Genomic DNA, 18,562 nt, shown 5'->3' on the forward strand with positions numbered 1-18,562 from the left:
GTATTGAGAATTAAGGAAATACATCTGGGGTTCATATATAATAATGCCGTTTGAAACCATATATAATTATTATATGTTGTCATAGATGTTAGTGGTAGGGTTGAGTTAATGAAATAAGTGCAAGTTGTTAACCGGTAAATTTGTCCTTTAAAGGCAAATTGGATAGTTCCACCCATCCAATTGGACGCCTGGAGGGTATTAGGGACCATGGTAAACATTTGGGAAATTTTTTATTTCCGGGCAAAAATAAGTCTAAAAATTCCAAAATTGAAGGCAAATCCACGATTTTTGAGTAATTTTGGAGGTTTCGGGGCCCGGTGTCAAAAATACGGAATACATCTCAGGGTCATATAATGCCATTTGAAACCGTATATGATCATGATATTATGTCATAAATGCTCGTGGTAGGCTTGAATTAATGAAATTGATACACGTTGTAAACCTGTAAATTGGCCGTTTAAAGGCAAATTGGATGGTTCTACCCATTAAATTGGCCTCCCGAAGGATATTAGGGAACATGGTAAACATTTCGGAAATTTTTATTTCCGGGCGAAAAAAGTCAAAAAATTCCAAAATTAAAGTCTAAGATCCATGTTTGTTGAGAAATTTTGGAGATTTCGAGATCCGGTGTCGAAAAGGGTTGAAATTTTAGGATTATATCTCGGGGTCATATAATGCCGTTTGAAACCATATATGATCATTATATGTTGTCATAAATGTTCGTAGTTAACTTGAGTTAATGAAATCGGTGCAAGTTGTGAACCGGTAAATAGGCCGTTTAAAGGAAAATTAGATGGTTCCACTTACACAATTGGACACCCGAAGGGAATTAGGGAACATGGTAAATATTTCGGCAATTTTTATTTACGGGCGAAAAAAGTCAAAAAATTCAAAAATTGAAGGCTAATATCCACGTTTTTGAGAAATTTTGGAGGTTTTAGGGGATACATCTCGAGGTCATATAATGTCGTTTGGAATCTTATTAGATTATTTTATGTTGTCATATATGTTCGTGGTACGTAGCCTTGAGTTAATGAAACCGATGCAGGTTGTAAATCGGTAAATTTGTCGTTTAAAGGCAAATTGGATGGTTCCACCCACCCAATGGACTCCGGGAGGTTATTAAGGACCACGGTAAATAGTTTGTCTTTTTATTTCGGGCGAAAAAAAGTAAAATATTTCCAAAATTACAGGCTAATATCCATGCTTTTGAGAAATTTTGGAGATTTCGGGGTCCTTTGTCGAAAAGCCTTTAAATTTTAGGGGATAAATCTCGGAGTCATATAACGCCGTTTGGAATATTATATGTTGTCATAAATTTACGTGGTAGGCTTGACTTAATGAAATCGGTGCAAGTTGTTAATCGGTAAATTGGTCGTTAAAACGCAAATTGGATGGTTTCACCCACCCAATTGGACTCCCAGGGGTATTAGGGACCATGGTAACCATTTTGGAAATTTTTATTTACCGGCGAAAAAAAGTCAAAAATAAAATTCCAAAATTTAAGGCTAATATCCACACTTTTTGATAAATTTTGGAGGTTTCGAGGCCCGATATCGAAAATCCTTGAGATTTTAGGGGATACATCTCGGGGTCATATAATGTCGTTTGGAATCATATTAGATTATTATATGTTGTCATAAATGTTCGTGGTAGGCTTGGGTTAATGAAACCGATGCAAGTTATAAATCGATAAATTTGTCGTTTAAAGGCAAATTGGATGGTTACACCCACCCAATGGGACTCTTGGAGGGTATTAGGGACCATGGTAAATATTTTGTCACTTTTTATTTCCGGGCGAAAAAAAGTTAAATATTTCCAAAATTGAAGGCTAATATCCATTATTTTTGAGAAATTTTGGAGATTTCGGGATCCGTTGTCGAAAAGCCTTTAAATTTTAGGGGATAAATCTCGGGGTCATATAATGTCGTTTGGAACAATATATGATCATTATACGTTGTCATAAATTTTCGTGGTAGGCTTGAATCAATGAAATCGGTGCAAGTTGTAAATCGGTAAATTAGTCGTTTAAAGGCAAATTGGATGGTTTCACCTACCCAATGGGACTCCGGGAGGGTATTATGGACCATGGTAAATATTTCGGCAAATTTATTTCCGGGCGGAAAAATTCAAAAAATTCAAAAATTGAAGTCGAATATCCACGCTTTTTGTGAAATTTGGAGTCTTCAGGGCCCGGTGTCTAAAAGTCTTGAAATTCTTGGAAATACATCTCGGGATCATATAATGTTGTTTGGAACCATATATGATCATTATTTGATGTCATAAATTTTCGTGGTATAGGCTTGAGTTAATGAAACCGATGCAAGTTGTAAACCGGTAAATTGGTCGTTTAAAGGCAAATTGGATGGTTCCACTCACCCAATTGGACTCCCGGAGGGTATTTGGGACCATGGTAAACATGTCATATTATCATTTAATTCAACTCCCCATGTTCCTAGCTACTTTGTATTTGATGATGTTACTCCAGTTACGTACTTGGATTAAGGGCCTGTTCATTTTAGCTTAATTTTAGTCAGTTCAGCTCCAATCAGTTCAGTTCGATCAGTTCAATTCAGCTCCTAATTTCCCTCTCCCATAAAATATTCATTTCAGCTAAATTCAGCTCTAATCAGTTTAGTTCAATTTAGCTCCAATTAGTTCAATTCAGCTCAGTTCAGTAAATGTGAACAGACCCTAGTCCCATTGATAGGAAAAAACTTGTATCATCCAACATATAGAATTCTATTAAATTCGTTGCGATGCTTGTGTAATTTGTGTGGTTCCAACAGACTAAAAATGTTAAAATATATCTAAGAGGTATTGATGCTATATTATGCATAACTATGTAAAATAAAAATACTACCTCCGAATTTTTTTAGTTTCAAATTTGGAATATCTTATATCTCTCAAATAATACCCCAAAGTTGCAACTTAAAAAAAAATGGAGGTAGTAGATAAAAACAACAAAAAAAAATAAAAAATAAAAAACGAGTATAAAAAAAACAAACAATTATACATTTTGATGCTCTGTTGCATACAGCATATGCATTTCTTCATCATCAACAAGTACATGTGACACACCAAGCAAATTAAAGCTAGGTGGAGTTGGTGTTGGGGAATCCACTTTATGACTTTAAGTTTACGAGTTTAAATCCTATCAACTATATTTTCTTATCAAATCCTATCTACTGAACTGAATTGAAATGAATTGAGCTGAATTGAATTGCTTACAAGAGAAGGAAATAAGAAACTGAATTGAATTGAAATTAAGCTGAAAGAGAATAGGTCCTTAATTCGGCCAAAATTCGATTACAAAGAAATAAACTTATTCCCTAAACCTCCAACACTATTGTGGATGCCTTAATGAATCCTACATGTCTATTTGCTCAATTAATTGACAACACTTACCATATCGTCTTATCTAATCTGAGAATTTATACGTATGTAATCAATCTCAACGAACAAACTTAATTTTCCTCCATGTGATAATTTTCTTGTTTCAATTCCTAGAATAAATTCTAATGAATCATGAAAATAAACTGTCCAAATATTGTCGGCCCGTGTTTTTAATGTGTTGTACACTTGTACGATGATATATATCAAGCTATTTGCATCAATGCTGCCTTTTACAGTTTTACAACGTTATACAAGTAATTTAACATTACAATTACAATAATTGTTTACAACGCTTTTAACAACGTCGGATCTTATTTCATACTCCGTATGTATCATGTATGCATGTCAGTCAAGTCACCATCATAAAACATTTGAAAAGTAAAACTACAAAATCAAATTGAAAAATGCCTCCATTATTAAGCTTGTATTTCGTACTATGTTGTCTAGTTTTGCTTATTATTATTCCTTTTCAATACGAATACATATTTTAGAAGTTGAATTAATGGGGACCATGCGTGATGCGTACAAAATTTAAGCTTAATCAAAAAGACAAAAGTTGAAAATTTAAAGTGCGCAATTTTTCACAATTATTAGCTTTGTATTGGTAATTTAATCAAGGAATAATACATTAGTGCAATTTGTCATGTATTTAATTAAGATTTTATGTGCGTTATTATTATATTATATGTATATGACATTAATAAAAATAGATAGGATAACAAATATTTTAATTTGCCACTTTCTTCATATAATATGTCCCTAATAGAAGTACTATTGAACAAACAAAGGGGGCGCCTAGTTGATCAGCCTGATCAACAAAAGTTGTAAATCAGGTGGCAGTTTGGTCATTGATCAATAAGTTGTACGTAAAACTGGATGATTTGTTTCTTCTTTTTTTCCCCTTATGTTTACTACTTTCATCATTATTATTAATACTATTATTATTACTAATTAATAATATGTATATTCTTTATTAATTGACAAAGATACATTTTTTTTGGTAGAGAAAGAGTTATTTAATTTGTTTCCTTTGGTTAACTTATACTTCGTAATTCTGTATACATAATGATATGAATCAGAGAAATTAGATCGAAATGCACAACAATAAACAAATATTGGTATAACTCCATCCAAGAATTCTGAAAAAACCAATTTCATCCCCAATTCAAGGCCAAAATTTTACATCTAGGATTTGAGGTTCGTTTTGCTTTGTTAGAATATTTATTAAAGCTATCATCAATTCATCAGGATCCCAATTCATCATGAATGAACAATGAAGTATATAGTAATGAATTATTAATTGCAATACTGTTTGTTTTGTTTTATATTTAATTTTTTGGGCAGCAAAAATTGACCAATTGGGTATGAACTTATGATTAGTTCGGTGTTTATCGATGGGTGAGGCAGAAATGACAGTAATGATTATAACTTAACTAAATTTTTTTAAGAAAATGACCAAAAAAGAAATTTTGGTTCCATCATGCTCTAGTCGTACCCTCTAATTTATAGTGGCGTGGTCCATTAACGTTGGACTATCTAGGAGACCCAAGAGAGGATGAATACGATTGTTCCATATACCTACCCTATCAGGGAATAATCACCATACAAAAAAAATTTGTTTACATATACACGCGAGAGCATGATTTGTATATAAGTGCTATGTAGTCTCTATTATTTTTCTAGTTGATGTTGTTTTCATTATACTTACATATTTCATTATCACACTCGTGATGTACTATTGACCATATATATGTTTTTTATTTATATTTTTTAATATCTTTATTAATGAATTAGCCTATGTTAAGTTTAGTGGTTAACCTTACTTTTGTTTATCTAATTTGAATCTGAAATGATTTTTTCTATTTGATCTAAATGTCCGATTTGAGTAAATTTTCACCGTACATGTACGATAATCAATAAGGAAAAAAAAATCAATTGAGGTCTTATTATTAATTAGATATATTCATATAGTACCTCCGTTACAGGTTATGTGCAACGATTAGATATTTTTCCTCTCTACTTTATGTCAAATCGTTGCACATAACATGTAACGGAGGTAGTATAAAAATTCTAGCGTAGTCGTTGACTACGGATGACTATGGTCGACTACAATAAGATATTAAATCTCAACCGTTAATTTGTTAATTAACTAATCCTAGGCGTCCAATTCGACACCTAAAAAAAACAGTCATCAAGTCTAGTCATCAAATTATTAAGTCTTGTTTGGTTAAATTAATTTGTTCAAACGCTTTTTTTTTTTTTTTTTGTTGGTTTCTTTTATAAAATTGAATAATAATATCTTTCAAATTATAAATATTCATCTTCAACCTATATCATCTAAAATCTTCATGTTCAACCTACCACATTCATTCTTCTGGTTCAAATTAATTAAATTCTTATATTTAGTTTAATTTCTTAAATTATAATCAATTTATTTATTTGTATCATTGTTTAAAAAATCGCTTATTATAATATGATTGTGTTAACATTTGATTAATCATATGATTTCAAGATTAATACAACATTGTTGAATGTTAAGAATTAATTTTCTGATTTTATATTATTTATTTGATGATTTAAGAATTAATTTCTGGATTAATCGTATTACTTTGTGTTTAACTTTGATTACTCGTATGAAATCATGAATATTATCCGCCATGGTTGAACGTTCAAGCTATGACATGATTTTAGGTTGAAGACAAATAAAAATAAAAAATAAAACAAGATATTTAAAAAAAAAAAAAACATAAATCAAGATATATAATCTGAAAGATGTGTTTCCATAATTTTAGCTATGAAGTATATTTTTTTTTGTATAAACTGGCGTTATTTGTGTAGGATTTTTATTTTTTTTATTTTTTTTTTCTGAAAGGAGTAGGCGTGATTTGGGGATATGAGGGAGGAATCTTTTCCATAGATAAAATCTTTCCCTATATTTTAATTGTTTCAATTATGTAAATAAATAAAGATAAAATCTTAATATGAGGGATGAATCTTTTCCATAGATAAAATATCATCCTACAAAGTATATTAAATAAATTTTATTTAATATTTTTATCAACAATAAATAGTTTTCATTAGCAATTCTTAGTTATTATACATTGGTGATGCCGTACAGGTACAAGTATTGACATACCTTTTTTTTTTTTTTTTGTATATATATATAATTATGATGTAGTATGGATAGTTATAAGTTTATAAGTTTATAAGAATATTCTTTCCTAGTAATAAAAATAATCTTTCTTGTTAAGATAATAATAATGTATATTGTTTAATGAAAGAATTTAAGTAATAGAATTAGGGCTTGTTCACATTACTGAACTGATTGAAGCTGAACTGAACTGATTGAAGCTGAACTGAACTGATTGGAGCTGAACTAAACTGAACGGAAATGAGGGAGGAAATATATATATAAATAAAACAGTTAAATAACTTATCTTTTCCTAAATTTAATTGATTTACTTCAAAAAAATATATCTTTTCCTAAGTATAGTTGTTTCAACTTTCAATTAATAACATTCTTATTTTTTTTTATCCAAACATAAAAAGTTTACTACATTTTATATTATTTATTTATCGATATACTATGATCAACTTTCTATTTATTATTTATTTTATCAAAGTTGAATATGGATTTATATGAAAAACTTTAGCATGAGAAGACTAAAAGTTATCAGATACATCATACATGTGATCTATTTATGTTCATTTCAATGTAAATTGTCATACTAATATAAACGTTATGCAATGAAAAGGAAAGGAAAGGCAACATTACAATTCACAATATTATAAACTAATGTTATCATGTATAATATTATAAACTAATGTTATCATGTAAAATTAAAATAATATCCATAAAGAAGGAAAGGCAAATCTTGTGGTATATTCAATCTTTATAGTATTAGTGCAGTCAAAGTATCCGAGAGTATGTACCTAAATTCAATCTTTATATTCAATCTTTTGTTCAATAAAATTATATATTTAAGTTTTTACCTAAATTAATGTATCTATGAATATTTCACCAAATTTATTTTAGATAATCATGTTAAATATATGCATAATTACAATAATGTAATTAGGAATTAGGATGTCCCAAACGATCACAGTGTAGCCCCAAATAAAATAAAATAAAAATCAAACAAAAAAAAAGGTATGCTTTTAATGCATAATATTCAAATTAGGTTGTTCGAATAAGTATTATTTAGTCTCCATGAAGATATTTGAATGTTTATACAATCAAATTAGGCAGTCCCAGTTAAGTATTTTAGAGTCCCAATATAGTTTATATGTGATGGTTGTTACAATCAAATTACTAAATTAGGTAGTCCCAATAAGTGTTAGGTAGTCTCAATCAAGAATATTTGAAATTTATCATAACCAAATTAGGCAGTCTCAATTAAGTATTACAAAGTCTTAATTTGAAGATTATACAATCAAATTAGATAGACCTAATTAAGTATTGTAGAAACCCAATAAAAAATATTTAAAAGTTATTACAATCAAATTAGGTAGACCCAGTTAAGTATTGTAGAATCCCAATAAAAAATATTTAAAAGTTATTACAATCAAATTATTAGGCAGTTCCAATTAAGGAATTAAGCGAAATTGGATTAAAAAGTGGATATTTTATTTCTTTATTACAAAAGGAATTAAGCAAAATTGGTAAGATATAAAAATGAACATATGAAAATGAAAAGTTACCCATAAGCAGAATTGGTAAGTTAAAATGGAACATATGAAAATTATCAAAAGTTAGCCATAAGCTATCAAAAGTTACCCATAGTGTTTAAAACTATATAAACCATCTCTCTAAAAAGGTTGTATATTCCAGCGGTGTGTGCAAGAGATGTACCATAGTGCAAAATCTTTTAAATGATCGTAGGTTTGATGAAGGAAACCGTAATTTGATTCAATTTTATGTATTTGTTAATTTAGGGCCTGTTCACATTTACTGAACTGAGCTGAACTGAACTGATTGGAGCTAGACTGAACTGAACTGAACTGAACTTATTGGAGCTGGACTGAACTGAACTGAACTGATTGGAGCTGAACTGAACTGAACTGAGCTGAAATGAATATTTTATGAGAGAAGGAAATTAGGAGCTGAACTGAACTGAACTGATTGGAGCTGAATTGAAATTAAGTAAATGTGAATAGGCCTTTAGATTTCAATTGTAGATGCCGGATGACATTTTATTAATGAATTGATTTGTTTATATATATATATATATATATATATATATATATATATATATATATATATATATATATATATATATATATATATATATATATATATATATATATTATATCATCATACCCTAACACAATGAGAATGTCCAATCATATTATTTGACACTCCAAACCAAAAAAAGGTTTATGCATGAAAACTGTATAATGTCTTTACTGTTAATTTAAATTTTGGGTACGTCCAAAATTAAATAAGGGATATCTAAAATCAAAATTTATGTATGCTATGGGTTGTGTGTTTTATTCTACGCATGATTAATCCGTTGCAAACAATAAGACTAATAGAAATTGTTAGGATTCTCATCGTGTGTATGAATTTTGAAAATTATTCTTCGATTATAGGCAAACTAATCTATAGTCTTTTATATTGGGACTAACTAGTAGACGTTTTGGACCGCCTAGTTGTGTTTTTTGTTACGCACTATGTACATTTGAGTATATATTTTAGCAAATTCAATTCCTAAATCAAGATAATTAAGATGGTTGCTAAACAAAGATTGTTATGTGATAGGCAATGTATTGGCCAAGCTAACCAACTCTTCTTAGCATTTAAATACGGTTTTTCTAGTTTAATAAGGAATGTGATTAAGATAAATAGCTAATGAAACCTTGGTTAGATATAGTGACAGATAGTCAAGAGTAATGAAAATGGATATGTTTATCCGAAAAAACCTAATACTTTTGTATTTTCTTTTAAAAAAAATTGAACTACTTTGTGTTAGGTATGCCTAAATATAACTTAGGTATACCCAAAATAGGAAATAATTTATCCACCGTGTTCTATTTTTAATCAAGTCTTATTTTTATCAATCTTTCTGATTGACTAATAAAATTCAAAATTTAGGTACGCCCAAAACTAAAAAAGCTAAGGCATATATAAAAGCGAAATTTATGTATGCTTTATGAGGCAGTCCCAACAAGTGTTTTGTAGTCTCAATCAAGAATATTTGAAGGTTATTACAATCAAATTAGGTGGTTCCAATTAAGTATTACAAAGTCCTAATAATCAATATTTGAAGGTTATTACAATCAAATTAGGCAATCTCAATTAAATATTATATAGTCTCAAAATCTCTCAACAAAGAATTTTTAAAGGTTATTACGATCAAGTTAGACAATCTCATTAAGTATTATGTAGTGTTGATCAAGAATATATGAAGGTTACAATCAAATTAGCTAGGCAGACCCAATTAAATATTACAGAGTTTCAATTAATATAGTACATATGCGATTATAATTACAATCAAATTAGGGTGTCATTGTTGGTAAATATTAGTTGGGATTATTATTTAAACTTTGAATCCAACATTCATTTAATCAACAAGGGTGACATTGTTGGTAAAAATGATAAAAATGCAATTTATTAAGATCAATCCTCTCATTCATCTTTACCCTAACAAGGTAGGGATACCCACTCATGATCCGAGACCACGCTATTAACAAGAATTTAAAAATACGATATCACTTTTTAACACTTTTGATGATTTAAAAAGAAGTAATGAACGATTAACAAATTCCAAAATATATACATGCACATAAATAAATTAATTATCCCAACTAATAATTATCGTATATTTCTGAATGGACAACAAATATGTAAATCACCACTTGATATTTCACTTATACTACTCCCTCCGTTTCTTTATAAGAGTCATCTTTCTAACATTAACTAGCCTTTTGACCCGTTCGATGCACGGGTTATTACTTAGGTTATTTTTCTTGAAAAGTGTTAGTGTTGTTGTGGAATTTTGTTAGATATATATACACAGATATTGTAGGGCATGAAATGACACATTAGTTTAAGTTATATTTAAGTTTAGGAGATGAAAAGCCTATTTTATTGTTAATGTAATGAACACAAATTAGTTTAACTTTAATTTATCATATTGAATATGACACACTTAATTTTCTTATTTAAATTTGTAAGTTTTAGAGACTCAAACATTATTTATACATTTTGTTTTTATATTAAAATGAAAATTTAAAAAGAAAGGATTAAGAGAGGTGACATGTGGCTTAGAATAGATTTGTGGTTTGTGTTTTTAAATACTAAAGTATAGAGTATAGATAGATATAGATTACTCACATAATAAAGAGAAAGAGAACTCCAATAAAGAGAAAGAGAGTAATTTTTATGAAATTATTATTTGACATTTTTCTTTTGACACAAAATTATTATTTAACATTTTTGTATCTTTTAAATGTTAAATACAAAAAATTAGCAAAAAAAAAAATATAGTTTTTTTTAAAAAAAAATTTTTTACAGGAAAAAAAATATAGCTTAAATTTAGAATTTTGTAATATTTTAACACATTACTTTTGGCGAAGATAATTAATTAAGTATAGAATTAGTAAAACAAAACAAATATCACCATGTTTTTTTAGGAAACTAGCACACGTTACAATTTTATTTTTTTTTTGTTTTTTGTTTTGGTAAATAATTGTATTTTTATTTCTTTTGGCCAAATGAAGTTTTTTCTTACTTGAGATAATTAAGGATCTTTCAAAAAAAAAAAAAAAGGGAAAGTAGGAAGCTATCAAAAAAAAATTTAGCCTACTAATAATTTCCTTTACTCATTGGTTATTTATATAATATATATATAAAATAATTAAGGCATTAATCTAGCCTACTAACTAGGAAACAAATTATCCCTACTTCCTTCCCTAGGCTACAAACTAGGAGCTAGATATACAGATTACTAAACTAATACGAAGTATATTTTACAAATATATCTTAACAATATTGACATTTACTTAACCACATCACATAGATATTAAATATTGTAAAATATATCTTAACAATATTGACAACCACTGAACCACATCACATGGATATTAAATATTCTCCATTATCTATATACACACACAAAAAAAAAAAAAAAAAAAAAAAAAAAGTCCTCTCCAAATTAACGTCAATCAAGAAACAATAATGCAAATAAGTTTTTAGTTATTTTGTTTATTTTAATTCATTTTCAACATAAAATCACATACCCAAGTTTCAACATTCAAAACAATGGCGGATGATTATTCATGAATTCATATAACCGATCTAAATTAAATAAAAATTCATTCCAATTCTAACAATTAATCCCGAAAGATATAATTCGTAATTTTTCTTTCGAATTTTTTATACAGATAGTTAAATTGATACAAACTTTGAAATACAAAAGTTAAAGCATAAATGTGATGATTAAACATTAATCTTATTGATTCCATACCTAATTTGATAATTTTTGAATAAAAAATGATGATTGGAGGTTGAAGATGGAGTTCATTAAAATAGATAAAAAAAAATTAGGTGCGCCATTGAAAATAAATGAAGCTATCAAAATACGGATGAAGTTATACAAATGAATTTTGTATCATTTATTTTGGACGATATTCTTAAATTTTATAACTTTGAATGATTATTTACAGATTATAATATTATAACTTGGGGAAAAAAAATTTACCCTCTAAAAGTAATGAACCAAACAACCCTTTGCTGATTAGGCGCTGACTAGTCGCTGACTTCTCATGACTTAAATGACGTGTAATTTAGATTTTTTAAATTTTAAAAAAAAAATATTTGAAGGCTAAGATTAAGTAATAAAAAATATCAACGGTTCAGATTCATAGTCGTCCGTAGTCGTCCGTAGTCGACAACTACGGTAGAACCATCCTATTCATATATAGATTTATACACATCAACGTGTATTTTTTTAAATATATATATGTAATTTTCATAATTTTTATTGCAGAACTAAAGACATAATCTTACAATAAACAATAATCCCCGTCAAAAAAAAAAATCACAAATAATAATATACTCTGTCTTTAGTTCTGCAAAATAAGGTCTTATTATTAATTAGATTTATACACATCAATGTGTATATTTTAAATATATATGTCCCTCAGTATAATGAAATAAAATATACTCTGTAATAAAGTATGATTTGAACTTATTTTTTCTTATAACTTATTTTGTTCTTATATGAACCGCAAATAAGTACAGATGCTTAAATAGTGAAAACTAAACATTGCTTTAGTTAGAGTTATTTATTTATTTTATTTTATTTTTAAAGGGGCATTAATTGGATCAACTCTTTATTCATTCTTTTGGAGGCAATATTGTGGCTACTATAATTGACTTGAAATTGACTAGGTGTAGACATTGCCTATAAAATGTCACTCCCTCAACCTCAGTCCATTCAACAAGGAAGAACTGTATTTGAGCATCTTCCTTCGTTCTACTAGTGTTTTTTTTTTTTTGAAGGATCATTCTACTCCACATAATTTTATTAGGGAGAACAACTAACATTAAATATCTTGATTTAATTTCTTCTTCTAGTTGTAACACATTATACAATTTTAATTTATTTTTATGGAGTTGACAACAATGGACATGCTTCAAATTTTCCACATGAACAAAGGCCAAGGAGAAGAAAGTTATGCAAAGAATTGTACTGTTCAGGTAATTATATACACGCACCATTTTAACTGTTTTACCATTCATATATGAGTAATACCCTATATATATGTCAAATAAAATTCATTTTCTTTCCTCAAAAAAAAAAAAAAGTCATTTCTTAATTGCAATTTGTTTTATCTCTATGAATATATTTGCAATTTTTTTTTTACTATTCAATAGCTACAATAAAATTGTACGAGTAGCTATTGTAATTAGTTTTAATGTTCAATCTTGTCTATTCATTCAATTGACTTTAATTTTTATTTTTTTTTCTTGATTACGAAGAAAAAAATTGTTGTACAGTTTCCAAAGCAAAATTTATGAACCCTGCCATTGATGCATATTCTTGAAATTTCTTAGCTCAAATGATTCTCCCATCTCAATTAAAAATCAACATTTGATTATAGTTTATAAACAATATAAACCTAATTACCGCATTATATATTACAACTTTACAAGGCCCATAATTAATTTTGCATTAAATTTATCAAAAAATGAATCATCCTCCATTAAAGAAAACCAGAAAAAGGGAGGAAAAAAAGAAGAAGATGATACTATTTAAAAAAAATGTGAAATTTGTCTATAATTTTCAAGAAACCAATAAATTGATATTAAAGATGAAAAAAGTGAAAACATCAAGTAAGATAAATTAGAAATTTCATCCTTCTTTCACCAAAATTTCTAGTATTAAAAAAGTTGATTTTTTTTTGTTTTTGTTTTTGTTGATAATCGTATTTTAAAGTCAACTAAATGGATGGATATGATGAATTTTATTAATCAGAGGGTTGTGATTCACTCAGTTACAATGGTCACAATTTTATTACAGCCATTTGAAAACTGTCTTTTTTATAACGGAGTAATATTTAAAATTTGTTTTCTTGATAAATATAGGTGTCAAAATGAATAATATAGTAATTGTTAAAAATATAACGATGTAATCATGTAAATAACAAGTAAAAAGGAGCCAATAAGGTCACCTCTTGACCTAGTGGTTAGGAATGAAAATATGTGTACGATAGATCAGCTTCATGTCTCCCATTCGTTGAAAAGGTTATTTTTTTATTGGGTTTGTAGAAAAGTCTTTAATTAACTAATTTTTTTATTTTTACTTTCAGAACAAGATATTATCCCTAACAAAATCATTTGTTGAAGAAGCCATACAAGGCTACTTAAGCAATGAATTACCAGAGACCATGGTCATCGCCGACCTCGGTTGTTCATCAGGCCCAACGGCCCTAGGGGCGGTGTCGGAGATAATCAACATGGTTAATGCAAGATCCCGGAAGATGGAGGGACATTCATCATCACCCAAGTTTATGGTGTTTTTGAATGACTTACCAGGAAATGACTTCAATGGGGTGTTTGGATCACTCAATAATTTTCAAAACAAGTTGAAAGAAGAAAAAGGCGGTGAATTCGAGCCGTGTTCATGTTTTGTAGCTGGTCTTCCTGGAAGTTTTTATGGAAGGTTGCTTCCAAACAAGACTTTGCACTTTGTCCACTCTTCTTCTAGCTTGCATTGGCTCTCTCAGGTTAGACTGTTTCTAGTTAATATTTGACACACTATCATTTATAAAATACTTCGTTTCGAAATAATTAATTGATATCTTATTCTCTTTTGTCTATTTTAAAATTAATTGACACGTACGTTATCATAAATGTAAGAGATTGATCTCCATTATTGAACTATATTTATCATATTTACCATAGCTCATTAATAAGTTTATGTCACCTTTTAAATATTACAATATTTCGTACGGAGTATAGATTAAATCTAATAACTTTACTTTACATTAAACAATTTAATTTTATGGTTTCCTACCTTATCATTTTCTTAAACTACGTGTCGAATAAAACATGTTAATTATTTTGAAGTGGAAGGAATAGTTACTTATGGAGTATTGTGCATATGAAAAGTATAATAATGCTAAAGATTTAGTTTAGATGAAAATAATAAGAATTAGAGTTTTTTTTTTTAAAAAAAAAAAAAAATATAAGGAAAGAATTAGAGATAATTTTAGATATATACGGAGTAATTGAAAAGAAAATAACGGTATAATAGTTTTGTATCGGAATGAAAATTTGTTAAAATTAAAGAAAAAACTATACATAGCTTAATAAACAAATTTGAATAATCGTGACTACCTGTCAACATCATCATAAACTCATAAGTCATCTATCTATCTATCTATCTATCTATATATATATATATATATATATATATATATATATATATATATATATATATATATATATATATATATATATATATATATATATATATATATATATATATATATATATAGTAGTATATATAATCGTATATATTTTTGTTCCATGAAAAAAACCCAAAACATCGATTATTAAAAAAGAAAAAAGAAAAATTAAAAAAAAAAACGTTGCATAAAATAACCACACCAACAACATTATCCTTACAAATCTTACAAAGTTAGGAACGTGAATTATGAATTACATGTATATTTGCTTTTTTCTCCACTCCAACAATTCGCTATCAAATTTGGAAGTGTCCCTATTCATGTATCGTACTAGTAATTACTCCGTAATACTAATGCCCGTCTATCAACTGTTGATATACATATGTTTTGTAATTTGTATTCACAATTGTTGTTGGACCACCCACGACAAACACACAACATTCACAATTATTAAAAATATTGATGTACTTATTCAGTTATTCATCAATAGCCATTCGAAACCTATCTTAAAAGGTATCTTCTATCAAAATTTGTATCCATTCAAAGTCGTCACTTTATTATCTTTGATACCTATGTTTTTACCCCCACAAAATAATAAAAAATTAAATTAAATTAAATAATAAAATAAACCCCAAGAAACCTATGTATGGACTATGGAGTACGAATTGAAATTTAAATTTAAAGCATGTTCACATTTACTGAATTGAGCTGAACTGAATTGAAATGAACTGATTGAAGCTGAACTGAACTGATTGGAGTTAAACTGAACTGAACTGAGCTGAAATGATTATTTTATAAGAGAGAGAAATTAAATTAAAAGATGAACTGAACTGAACTGAACTGATTGGAGCTGAACTAAACTGAAATTAAATAAATGTGAACAGGCCTTTAAACTTGGTACATAACATCTAATATTTTCTTTAATTTGTTAACTAATTATAAGCACCATCTCTTTTGAAGATTAATTTTTATTGATGAATATAAGTAATTTACATAGTAATACAAGTTGGGGCCTTAGGGCCTGTTCTCATTGACTGAACTTAGCTGAACTGAAATGAACTGAGCTGAACTGAGTTGAACTGAATTGAACTAAACTGAAATGAATATTTTATAAGAGAAGGAAATTAGGAGCTGAACTGAACTGAGCTGAGGTGAACTGAACTAAACTGAACTGAATTTTAACGTAAGAGAACAGACCCTTAGGGTATATATAAGACAATGACGCGACACTAAGTTTAATTGATATTTTATATTATATGTACTCCTTTATTTAAGATTATGCTCCATCTAATTGGGAACCTATGATAATAATAATAATTATTATTATTATTATTATTAATTTTTTTTTTTTAAAAAAAAAACTCTGTATATCTGCTTGTGTGACAGATTAATCGACCGTGTATAATTACTAATATAAAAACTAATATAGAAAACTGTATTTGTATAGTCATATACATATACTAATATTAAATACTTATATGCAGCTCATATATAGCATAGTCATGTATCATCTATTGAAAATCGATTTAATTTAATTTGCAGGTTCCAGCGGGTTTGGATGACAAAGATAACGCAAAGATGCTAAACAAAGGAAAGATATACATGTCAATGACCAGCCCAAATGAAGTGATAAATGCATATAAATTACAATTTAGAAAAGATTTCCTTTCATTTTTGAAATGTCGTGCAGAAGAAGTGATTTCAGGGGGGCGTATGGTGTTAACATTTATGGGTAGGAGGTCCAATGATTCTACTTCTGAATATAATAATTTCTATCCTTGGGAGTTGATTGCCAGGAGCTTTAACAGCATGGTTTCTGAGGTTAGTTTTTATAGGTTTTGCTTACCACTTACGTACGACATTTAAGTATGAATAGAACATATCTGGTAGTATTTAGAATGGACGACAAAATCATACATCTCAGGATCACCTGAAATCGAGAGTGGAACTCTAACTATCATAAAAACTTAATTATAGTTCAGTGATTTATTGTTAATATACTCGTATTTAATTAGTATTAATTTACTCCATAACAATTCTATAAATGTTAGCATTTTTTTCTATATTGCCAAAAAAAAATAAAAAAATAAATAGTTGAAACCAAAAATTAAAATGATTAACTCACTATAATGAGTCTAAATGGTTATTGAAGATTTAAAAACTTCACATGCATTAATAAACATGTGGATGCAAGTTAATTCAATTAGACCCTATTATGCTCAAATTATTTTAAATTATTTCAACAAAATTATTTACAAGCATATGGTTAAACATAACATATTACAACAATTTTAGATAATTTCATAGAAGAGTTCACTGTTCACACAATTTCTTCTAGAGATAAAATAGAATAAATAAACTTAGGACAAAATGAGTGTAATAGAACAAACCCTGGTCTTATTTAGCTTAAGTTTCAAATCTCACCAATTTTTGTTATTTTGTACATAATTATGAATTGTTCTACATATTATTGTAAATAAATACTAACAAGTACAACATGCACGTATGATGAACTAATGTAGGGATTGATTGAAGAGGATAAAGTGGATAATTTCAATGTGCCATATTATGCACCATGCCTAGAAGAAGTTAAACAATTAGTAGAAGAAGAATCATCATTTTTCGGGCATCGTTTCGAAGCTGTTGAAGTGGAATGGGATGGAGACGTAAAACTGATCAACAACAACCAGTCTGATGAACATAGTTTATGCAAGGCGGCGCTCGCCAAGGGTGAAAGAGTAGCCAAGATACATAGAGCTGTGGTTGAGTCTATGTTGGAGCATTACTTTGGGAAAAATATTATGGATGATCTTTTTCAAAGGCATATCAAGATTTTGGAAGATCACTTTATTAATAACCGTAATTCCACAATGATTAGTTTAGTTGTTTCCTTAATTAGAAATTAATTAGCTTTACCTTACATGCTTAGAAGGTTACCTCTTACGTACATAGCTAGTATTTTAGTTCTTTCCTTGGATTGCAAGTTAATTTAAACTTCATTTGTGCGGCTTAAGATTTGCTAATTTTTGTTCTTGTAATAGTATTTTTAAATTGAATGTGTTGCTATGAAATGTTTAATAAATTAGCCATTTAATGATATTCAATCTCTAATTTGGTTGAAGATTTCGATATATGGAGTATATTGTTAAATTTATCAAGTATAGCAAAAAAAAAAAGTATAATTATGTACGTGACATATACACCAGTTTGTACGGTGAACATCTTAAAAAGATGATAAGTCTAATTTTTC

The 18,562-nt window shown here is 28.2% G+C and overlaps 1 protein-coding gene across 1 annotated transcript; it reads left to right on the top strand.

Moving 5' to 3' along the window:
• Positions 1–12,789: 12,789 nt before the first annotated feature.
• LOC110724788 (salicylate carboxymethyltransferase-like) lies at positions 12,790–18,441 on the top strand. The gene is made up of 4 exons (XM_021904253.1): positions 12,790–13,099; positions 14,212–14,628; positions 16,855–17,133; positions 17,835–18,441. Exons 1-4 carry the CDS (start codon positions 13,010–13,012, stop codon positions 18,216–18,218), a joined length of 1,170 nt encoding a protein of 389 aa, XP_021759945.1. The 5' UTR covers positions 12,790–13,009; the 3' UTR covers positions 18,219–18,441.
• Positions 18,442–18,562: the final 121 nt, after the last annotated feature.

Source organism: Chenopodium quinoa, unplaced genomic scaffold, assembly GCF_001683475.1.
Source record: "Chenopodium quinoa cultivar QQ74 unplaced genomic scaffold, ASM168347v1, whole genome shotgun sequence".
NCBI lineage: Eukaryota > Viridiplantae > Streptophyta > Magnoliopsida > Caryophyllales > Amaranthaceae > Chenopodium > Chenopodium quinoa.

Bases quoted from the DNA above. Each gene is read 5' to 3' on its own strand.
- LOC110724788 (XM_021904253.1), top strand. From the start codon at position 13,010: ATGGAGTTGACAACAATGGACATGCTTCAAATTTTCCACATGAACAAA. The intron at 13,100-14,211 runs GTAATTATATAC...TTTTACTTTCAG, and splicing joins CAAAGAATTGTACTGTTCAG to AACAAGATATTATCCCTAAC. The intron at 17,134-17,834 runs GTTAGTTTTTAT...GAACTAATGTAG, and splicing joins TTAACAGCATGGTTTCTGAG to GGATTGATTGAAGAGGATAA.